General features: G+C 44.9%; 1 protein-coding gene across 1 annotated transcript in view; it reads right to left on the reverse strand.

The window, feature by feature from the left end:
- Positions 1–11,003, reverse strand: part of DPYSL2 (dihydropyrimidinase like 2) — a 59,174-nt gene that overhangs the window by 34,781 nt on the left and 13,390 nt on the right. Inside the window, exon 3 of the mRNA XM_075346457.1 lies at positions 1,682–1,750. Coding sequence (XP_075202572.1) covers positions 1,682–1,750 — 69 coding nt within the window. The remainder of the gene's footprint in view (positions 1–1,681; positions 1,751–11,003) is intronic.

Genomic DNA, 11,003 nt, shown 5'->3' on the forward strand with positions numbered 1-11,003 from the left:
GTGCAGGTAACTATTACTGTGCAGAATTATTAGGCAACTTAATAAAAACCAAATATATTCCCATCTCACTTGTTTATTTTCACCAGGTAAACCAATATAACTGCACAAAATTTAGAAATAAACATTTCTGACATGCAAAAACAAAACCCCAAAAAATGAGTACCCAATATAGCCACCTTTCTTTATGATGACACTCAGCAGCCGACCATCCATAGATTCTGTATTTGCTTGATCTGTTTACGATCAACATTGCGTGCAACAGCCTCCAGACACTGCTCCGAGAGGTGTACTGTTTTTCCTCCCTGTAGATCTCTTATTTTATGAGGGACCACAGGTTCTCTATGGGGTTCAGATCAGGTGAACAAGGGGGCCATGTCATTATTTTTTTCATCTTTTAGACCTTTACTGGCCAGCCACGCTGTGGAGTAGTTGGATGCATGTGATGGAGCATTGTCCTGCATGAAAATCATGTTTTTCTTGAACAATATCGACTTCTACCTGTATCACTGCTTGAAGAAGTTGTCTTCCAGAAACTGGCAGTAGGTCTGGGAGTTGAGCTTCACTCCATCCTCAACCTGAAAAGGTCCCACAAGTTCATCTTTGATGATACCAGCCCATACCAGTACCCCACCTCCACCTTGCTGGCGTCTGAGTCGGAGTGGAGCTCTCTGCCCTTTACTGATCCAGCCTCTGGCCCATCCATCTGGCCCATCAAGAGTCACTCTCATTTCATCAGTCCATAAAACCTATGAAAAATCAGTCTTAAGATATTTCTTGGCCCAGTCTTGACGTTTTATCTCATGTTTCTTGTCCAGAGGTGGTGGTTTTTCAGCCTTCCTTACCTTGGCCATGTCCCTGAGTATGGCACACCTTGTGCTTGTTGATACTCCAGTAACGTTGCAGCTCTGAAATATGGACAAACTGTGGCAAATGGCATCTTGGCAGCTTCACGCTTGATTTTCCTCAATTCATGGGCAGTTATTTTGCGCCTTTTTTGCCCAACACGCTTCTTGCGACCCTGTTGGATATTTGGCATGAAACACTTGATTGTTCGGTGGTCACGTTTCAAATGTTTGGCAGTTTCAAGACTGCTGCGTCCCTCTGCAAGACATCTCACAATTGTGGAGTTTTCAGAGCCCGTCAATCTCTCTTCTGACCCATTTTGCCAAAGGAAAGAAAGTTGCCTAATAATTAAGCACACCTTATATAGGGTGTTGATGTCCTTACACCGCACCCCTCCTCATTACAGAGAGGCACATCACCTGATTTACTTAATTGGTAGTTGGCTCTCAGCCTATACAGCTCGGAGTAGGACAACATGTATAAAAGTATCATGTGATCAAAATACTCATTTGCCTAATAATTCTGCACACAGTATGTATAGTGATGGGGATCATGAGACTTGATTTAACCCTTTCTGATGCAACGTTTGTCCAGGTTCAACAATATGATTTTCCCGTTTGGCTCTGATGCTGGAAACCGTCCGACACATTATTATTATTGTTGAATTAGTTTTGACCTCATTGAGCAAGATAGCACAAGTTGAATACACAGTACAATGTGATCGGGCTGCTAATGGAACATGTGGACGTGTGGTGCTTCACAGAGTTCGTGTGACCGGCTCAATATCATAGACCCACACATCCGGTACACGCACGTCTACAGGGAAGAATATACTCACCTCCTCGGGTCGGCTCAGGACGTGTCCTTCGGGGCCGGTGATTCCTTGTTCTAAGATCCTCAGTTGTTCCTGGAATAAGAAAATAAATAAATGGAGATTTAGCAGAGCTGAGATTGAATAAAGTTCATGCAAATAATAATTTATGCAATCAAAAATGATCTGACATACTGTATATAAATATACACACACATTTATATATATATATATATATATATATATATATATATATATATATATATATATATATATATATATATATATATATATACATACATATACATACATACATACATACACACACACACGTGCGCCCTGTCAGGTTTAATAAGTGGGATTTCTTGCCTTATGAATGGGGTTGGGACCATCAGTTGTGTTGTGCAGACGTCTGGTGGATACACAGCTGATAGTCCTACTGAATAGACTGTTAGAATTTGTATTATGGCAAGAAAAAAGCAGCTAAGTAAAGAAAAATGAGTGGCCATCATTACTTTAAGAAATTAAAGTTAGTCAGTCCAAAAAACTTTGAAAGTGTCCCCAAGTGCAGTGGCAAAAACCATCAAACGCTACAAAGAAACTGGCTCACATGAGGACCGCCCCAGGAAAGGAAGACCAAGAGTCACCTCTGCTGCGGAGGATAAGTTTATCCGAGTCACCAGCCTCGGAAATTGCAGGTTAACAGCAGTTCAGATTAGAGACCAGATCAATGCCACACAGAGTTCTAGCAGCAGACACATCTCTAGAACAACTGTTAAGAGGAGACTTTGTGCAGCAGCCTTCATGGTAAAATAGGTGCTAGGAAACCACTGCTAAGGACAGACAACAAGCAGAAGAGACTAGTTTGGGCTAAAGAACACAAGGAATGGACATTAGACCAGCGGAAATCTGTGCTTTGGTCTGATGAGTCCAAATTTGAGATCTTTGGATCCAACCACCGTGTCTTTGTAGAAAAGGTGAATGGATGGACTCTACATGGCTGGTTCCCACCGTGAAGCATGGAGGAGGAGGTGTGATGGTGTGGGGGTGCTTTGCTGATGACACTGTTGGGGATTTATTCAAAATTGAAGGCATACAGAACCAGCATGCCTACCACAGCATATTGCATTGATAAAAATGCTATTGAGAGTAAACCACAACTAAGATACCTATCGAGGTCAGATTCATAAGAAACCACCTAAGACACAACCTCTAAAACAATCATCTTTATTAATAATTAGGTAAAAACAATTTACGACACCAAGTGTCTATTGAACATAAAGGACAAAGGACAAAGTGCTCGTGAATGGAGAGCAGAGAAAGCGTGCAGGAATATAGTACTAGATTAATAGATAGATAAACTCCATGTAGTCTAGGAGGGGCTATATAGATCCTCCACTTATCCTTCCTACCTGCGGAGAGTGTCCTAATGTTCTGAACACCCCCCGCTCCGGGTGGCTATCCCTTGCTGTCCCTGTTCTTCACTGGCCTATGCCCACCACCAAAACCAGGTGAGTAGTGTAAAAACCAGGACAAACGTATAAAAATATGATATGTTGGTTCCTGAATTGGATTGGAACCTATGTTCCTGTCAAGATACTGTAGTACACAGCAGTTAGGATCAAGCTCCTGGGTCCACCTAACAGGCCGGTACCCCAAGCTTCTCCCATAGCGGTGTGCTATTCCATCCGGTTTGCGTTTAGTTGGACCATCATTTATTTTTCAACAGGACAACGACCCCAAACACACCTCCAGGCTGTGTAAGGGCTATTTGACTAAGAAGGAGAGTGATGGGGTGCTACGCCAGATGACCTGGCCTGCACAGTCACCAGACCTGAACCCAATCGAGATGGATTGGGGTGAGCTGGACCGCAGAGTGAAGGCAAAAGGGCCAACAAGCGCTAAGCATCTCTGGAAACTCCTTCAAGACTGTTGGAAAACCATTTCCGGTGACTACCTCTTGAAGCTCATCAAGAGAATGCCAAGAGTGTGCAAAGCAGTAATCAAAGCAAAAGGTGGCTACTTTGAAGAACCTAGAATATAAGACATATTTTCAGTTGTTTCACACTTTGTTAAGTATTGCATTCCACATGTGTTAATTCATAGTTTTGATGCCTTCAATGTGAATCTACAATTTTCAGAGTCATGTAAATAAAGAAAACTCTTTGAATGAGGTGTGTCTAAACTTTTGGTCTGTACTGTATATACACTGTATATGTAATACAGTGTATATACAGTACACCTTTTTTGATTACATAAGTGTAATATATACACTTATATGTAATAAAAAGTATTTTTATAAAAGAATTGCCAGGAAAAAAAGAAAACAAGTGTCCCATTGTGTTCTTGCACCTTTTCTGTATACTGGATCGGATTTATAAACCCTAAAGAGAATCCATCATCAGAAAATGACTATTGTTTAAATCAGGTTTTTATGTTTCTACCGTTAAATTCTAACGGCGGAAACATTTTAGAAAATATCAAGCGGGAATGATTTGTTATATTTGTATACTCAGCTTTCAGCCATCACTGGTTTCCTACAGGGGCATCAGAGCTGGTGACGGAGATTTCATTAAAAGAGAGTCTTGTCAGCACAAAATGACTGTACAAACCAAGCACAGGCCCTCGCTGCACCTTCCCACCTGCTTCTCTCCCATCTATCCCAGCCCTTTTATCTCTTCTATATACCCAAAGCTGACAATCAAAGAAGAGGGAAAAAAAGATGAATGGGGAAGGAGCGCAGGGTGCCTGTGCTCAGTTTGGACAGTCATTTTGTTCAGACAGAAGGTGCAATATGCACCCAGAGCCACGATCAGTTCTGTGTATATTGCTAATCCCTGCCTAACCGTCCTGTATACACTAGCATAGATATAAGGGATCTTTACAAAAAGTATTTCTAAAGATCCTTTATGTTATGCTAATGAGGCCAGGGACTAGTCCCAAGGGTGTTATATCCCACGACTAGCCACCCTCTTAGAATAGTAGCATGCCACAGGGGCCTGCTAACATGCTATTCAATGCAGCATCACCGGCGCTGAGGCACCTACCTGTGTTTGCTGTGTCCACGCTGCTGAACGTCAGGCACTAGACCTCTCTGAAGCCGGGACGCATACACCCGGCTTCAGACAGCGCATGACGCTCATTAGCATATCATAAAGGGTCTTTAGAAATCCTTTTTCTATAGATCTCTTTATCTATGCTGGTGTATACAGGGACGGTTAGGCAGGGATTAGCAATATACAGCCAGAACTGATCTGACAGGTTCCCTTTAATGACTTGTGATTACTCATTTCAAGCAGTCGTCACTGTAACCTGAAAATATGATGTAGATTGTGCTCAACGGCTAATACAGGAAGATCAAAGGCGCTAAAGTTTCATTTTTTATCATTCCTTCTGAAAGCCGTCACTTTCTTATGCTCCTGGTTATGCAGCGGAGGAGCTCGTTTCTTTGCTGGATGAGTTATATGTTTAAATAACACCATCTGTGTACATTTATTACATAATTAATAATGAATATATCATTAATTATATATTCATAATAGTATATTATATAATTAAATCTGATTATACAGTAAATTATATAATTAATATTATTTGTTTCTCTTTATTATACTGACAGCCATAACTTTTCTTATTGTATCTTCTACAATATATTATGCTTATGTGGTGTCATTGTATTGTCTTTTTTTATTATTTTTTTTATCTCTGCTTTTCCAGAAATTTTTCCCACACAGATAACACATTAGGATTATAGTACAATTCATTACAATACAATTGTGCAGTTTTGGGTTGTTTTTTTTTGTTTCATTTTTTTTTCTTTTTAAATACACATATATTTAAATAATACAGCATTTTGTTCATGAAAAAAATCTTTTTTTCACAATTTGATATTTTTTTTTCACAAATATAAAAAAAAGGTAATTATATATATATAATATATATATATATATATATATATATATATATATATATATGTGTATATATATGTATATATATATATATATATATATATATATATATATATATATGTGTGTATATATATGTATATATATATATATATGTGTGTATATATATGTGTCTATATATATATATATATATATATATATATATATATATATGTCTATATATATATATATATATATATATATATATATATATATATATATATATATATATATATATGTCTATGTGTGTATATATATGTGTCTATATATATATATATATATATATATATATGTCTATATATATATATATATATATATATGTCTATATATATATCTCTCTATATATATATATATATTATATATATATATATATATATATATATATATATATATATATATATATGATACACACACACATACATTATATATATTATATAATACATATATAATATATATAAAGAGAATTTTGTTACTTACCGTAAATTCTTTTTCTTATAGTTCCGACATGGGAGACCCAAACCATGGGTGTATAGCTTCTGCCTCCGGAGGACACACAAAGTACTACACTCAAACGTGTAGCTCCTCCCTCCTAGCATATACACCCCCTGGTAGCCAGTCCTAGCCAGTTTAGTACAAAAGCTGAAGGAGGACATCCACCCACAAGTAGAGACAGAGCAAAACCCGGAACAACCGGAACCTCTGTCTACAACAACAGCCGGTGATAACACACGGAACAAGAAACCTGCCAACAGGCAACAGGGAGGGTGCTGGGTCTCCCATGTCGGAACTATAAGAAAAAGAATTTACGGTATGTAACAAAATTCTCTTTTTCTTCATCGTTCCTTATGGGAGACCCAAACCATGGGACGTTCTAAAGCAGTCCATGGGCGGGAATAAACAGAAAAACTGAGAAGTAGGCGAAACCTAACTTCACAAATGGGCGACAGCCGTCCGAAGGATGCGTCTGCCCAAGCTCGCATCTGCCGAAGCAAGAGCATGCACTTGGTAGTGCTACGAAAAAGTATACAGACTAGTCCAAGTGGCAGTCTGACAGACCTACTGAGCCGTAGCCTGGGCCTGAAAACCTAAGAGGCACCGACAGCTCTGGTCAAGTGTGCCTTGATCCCCGGCGGGAGAGGCACTTGAGTACACTGGTAGGTATTGGAAAAAAAGGCCGACCTAAAGCAACGAGCCAGGGTCGGCTGAAATGCCGAAAGGCCCTTACGCTGACCAGCGGTCAGCACAAAAGAAAGGTGCACCGCCTAAGAACAGCGGTGCGAGACACATAGATCCGGAGCGCCCGCACCAGATCCAGAGTATGCAACGCCCTTTCAAAGCGATGAACAGGAGCCGGACAAAAGGAAGGCAGGGAAAATGCCCCGGTTAAGGTGGCAGCAACCACCTTAGGAAGAAAGTCCGGAGTCGGACAGAGAACCACCTTGACTTGATGAAGGGAGGACTCCGAAGAGAGTGCAGCCAAAACAGAGACTCCCTTGAGGGAAGTCATGGCCACTAGAAAGACCACTTTCTGTGAAAGACTAAACAAAGAAACCTCCCTAAGAGGCTCAAGGGGGGTTTCCGGAAGCTGTGAGGACCGAATTAAGGTCCCAGGGCTCCAAGGGCCGCCGGTAGGGCGGAATGATGCGAGATGCGCCCTGCATGAAGGAGCGCACCTGGGCCAGCCGGGCGATACGCCGCTGGCACAACACTGACAGAGCCGAGAGCTGTCCCTTAAGGGAATTGAGGGATAGTCCTAGCTGCAGACCGGACTGCAGAAGGGACAGGAGGGTTGGCAAGGCCAAAAGGCCAAAGGATACTTCCGAGCTCGAGTCATAGTGGAGATGACTTCAGGAGGGATACCAGAAGTCATCAAGATCCATGACTCAAACGCCACGCCGTCAAACTGAGAGCCGTAGGTTCTGGTGGAAGGACGGACCTCGTGAGAGAAGGTCTGGACAGTCCGGGAGATGCTATGGCACCTCTACGGACAGACGGAGCAGGTCAGGGTACCAAGCTTGCCTGGGTCAGTCTGGAGTAATGAGAATGACCCGACGGCCCTCCTTTCTGATCTTGCGCAGGACTCTGGGCAAGAACTAGAGGGTGAAACACGTAGGACAGACGAAGCTGGGACCAAACTCGAACCAGTGCGTCTGCCGCAAAAACCTGAGGATCGTGGAGCCACGGTTTGACGGCAGAAACAATCTGCCTCCCAGTTTCCCACGTCTGGGATGTGGGCTGTGGATATGGTGGACTAGGAGTCCTCCGTCCACTGAAGAATGCGATGAACCTCCAACATTGCCAGGCGGCTGAGTGCCCCGCCCTGGAGGTTGATGTAGGCAAACACTGTAGCGTTGTCTGACTGGACTCGAATGTGCCTGGCTGCCAACAGATGGTGAAAGGCTTAGAGAGCTAGAAACACAGCTCTGATTTCCAGCACATTGATCCAGAGGGCTGATTCGGACAGAGTCCAAGTGCCCTGCGCTCCATGGTGGAGATATACTGCTCCCCAGCCGGATAGACTAGCATCTTGGTGAGGATCACCCGGGACGGAGTCAAAAAGGAGCGTCCCTGAGACAGAGGGGACGATGCCACCATTGAAATGAGCCCCTGGTCTGTGGCAAAGCCACCGCCCCATGGAAGGAGGAAGTCCGCTTGTTCCAACAGCGGAAAATATCCAGCCGTAGAGGACGCAGATGGAACTGGGCAAGGGAATGCTTCCACTGACACCACCATCTGATCCAGCACCTTTATTAGGTGCCTGAAGGAACGACGTCGACCACCAGCGGAGGGACTGCTGCTTGACTAAGGGCAGATTCACAAGTGCCGACAGAGTCTCGAATTGCGTCCCTGGGTCTGTGAACTTCTGGGTCGAAGTCAGAGTGGACTTGGACAGAATGACAAACCACCCGAATTGGTTAGAGTGGCGAGAGTGAGCGAGGCACTCCGCTAACAGTCTGCACTGGATGAAAACCCAGAGTAGAAGGCTGTCCTGGACAAAAAAATCACTGCCAACCCCTAGAGGTGCAGGACCGCAATCACAGCTGCCCCGACCTTGAGAATACTCGAGGGGCCGTGGCTAACCCAAAGGGAAGAGCCACGAATTGGACCACTCTGATTGCAAAACGTAGCCAACGCTGGAGTGAAACTGCGATTGGCACATGCAGATAGGCATCTCTGATGTCGATGGATGCTAGGGAATCTCCTTGGGTCAATGATTGATCGCAGAGACTCTATGCGAAACTGCCACACCTGAACATGCTTGAGAAGCTTGAGATCCAGGTCGGAAGGCACCGCCCTCCTCGGGTACTAGGAATAGATCCAAGCAGAAATCTCAGAACCGTTCCCAGTCGGGAACCGGTACAATTACTCCAGTGGCCTGCAAGAATGCCACAGCCTGTGAGAAGGCGGCGGCCTTGGAGCAGAGGGGAGTTGACAGAAAAAAATCTGTTTGGCGGGCTGGATAGAATTCTATCCTGTAGCCGTGGGAGATGGTATCTCGCACCCACTGATCGGAGACGTGTTAGAACCATACGTCGCCAAGTGGGAGAGCCTGCCACCGACCAAGGACGTTGCTGGCGTGGCCAGATAGCCAGGAGGAGGCTGACTTAGTGGCAGCATGTCCTGCGGTCTTCTCGCGTGCCATTTGGGTTTACGATCCTTGGCTGAGCCAGTGGGCGAGGCCGAGGGCTAAGAGAACGATCAGATGGAGGAACAAAAAGAACGAAACCTCGACTGATTCCTGCCCTGGACAGGTTTCCTGGTTTAGGTTTGTGGCATGGAAGTACTCTTCCCGCCAAGAGCTTCCTTAATAATTTCATCCAGTTGTTCCCGAACAGTCTGGTCCCAGCAAAAGGGAGCCCAGCACGGAACTTCTTTAGAAGCATCCGCCTTCCACTTCCGAAGCCACAGGAGCCTGCGGATAGCGAGAAAATTAGCCGAGGCCACCGCAGTGCGGTGAGAGTCTCCAGCATGGCAGACATGGTATAGGATGAAAAGACTGAAGTCTGGAAGTTAAGGCAACCATTTCGGGCAAAGAGTCCCTATGAGGGAATGCATCTCCTCTAGAGAAGCAGAGATGGCTTGAAAGCCGCACTGCTGCAAATGGGGAGAACGAGGCCCCTGCCGCCTCCATACAGATTTGGCCAGAAGGACAAACTGGCGGACAGCAAAACCGTAAGTGAAGAGCCATCAGCCACTGAAACAACGTCCGGGCTGAGAGTCTTAACACCGGAGGGACCACCTTTGGTGAATGAGCCCACTCCTTGACCACCGCTGGTGGAAGGGGAAAAACTGTCATCAGAACCACGCTTTGGGAAGCGTTTGCCAGAGCAGACCCTGGGCTTGGTCACAGTGGCCTGAAAACTGGAGTGGTTAAGGAACACACTCCTTATTCTCTTAGGCAAGGTAAACTGGTGTCCTGTTGCCAGAGAAGTTTGCTCCTCTGATACTGGCGGATTGAGGTCCAGTACAGAATTAATGTACAGGGGGATCCTTAGAGAGGTGCCGTCAGCCACTGATACAACTATCCAGGCTGAAATACTAGACACCGGAGGGACCACCCTTGGTGAATGAGCCCACTCCTTGACCACCTCTGGTGGAAGAAGGAAACAGTCATCAGAACCACGCTTTGGGAGCGTCTGTCAGGACAGGCTCTGGGCTTGTCACAGTGGGCTGAAAACTGGAGTGGTTAAGGAACACACTCCTTGTTCTCTTAAGGTATACTGATGCCTTTCTGCCAGAGGGGGATACTCCCCTGATACAGGCGGATTGAGGTCCAGTACAAATATAATGGACGCAATCAAATCATTAGCATCTGCGTCACCTTCGGACAGATCAATGGTACATTACGTAGCGTCCGAGCCCCCAGTAAAGACATCCTCCTCGACCAGTGAGTCAGCTCGTGAATCAGAGCTGCGGGACGGGGAAGGACAGGGGACCCTGCGTCTCCATTTTAGGAGGACGGGGTCTGAAGCCAGATGAAGAGACCTCTAAGAGCTTGCTGAGCGAGCCGTAGCAGCAGAAGCGCCCTGAGAAGGGGGCTAATGCATGCTCAGCACCCCCGGAGCAGCTGGAGGGACCACTGACGAGCCTCCAGGCTGAGGGACCACTGTGATTATGTGCTCAGTACAGGCAGTACGAGTCTACATGCAGTGCATATTAAGAACAGCCTTGCAGCCTTGCTCTGATGTGAGACATGCTGCAGAAGTGGGGGCTCTGTGAGGGAATGCATCTCCAGAATGACCCCCAGCAGAGTATATAAACAGAGAATATAAGCAGCTGCACAACTGGAGGTTGTGGCTGCCAGACCGATTAACATACATTTCTGTGCCCTCCAGTCCCCCAGCCCTGGCCCCCACTTGTCACAATGTGGAATCTCTGTGCCCATGCAGACACTGAGAACGCTG

This window comes from Anomaloglossus baeobatrachus, chromosome 4 (assembly GCF_048569485.1).
Source record: "Anomaloglossus baeobatrachus isolate aAnoBae1 chromosome 4, aAnoBae1.hap1, whole genome shotgun sequence".
Taxonomy (NCBI): Eukaryota; Metazoa; Chordata; class Amphibia; order Anura; family Aromobatidae; genus Anomaloglossus; species Anomaloglossus baeobatrachus.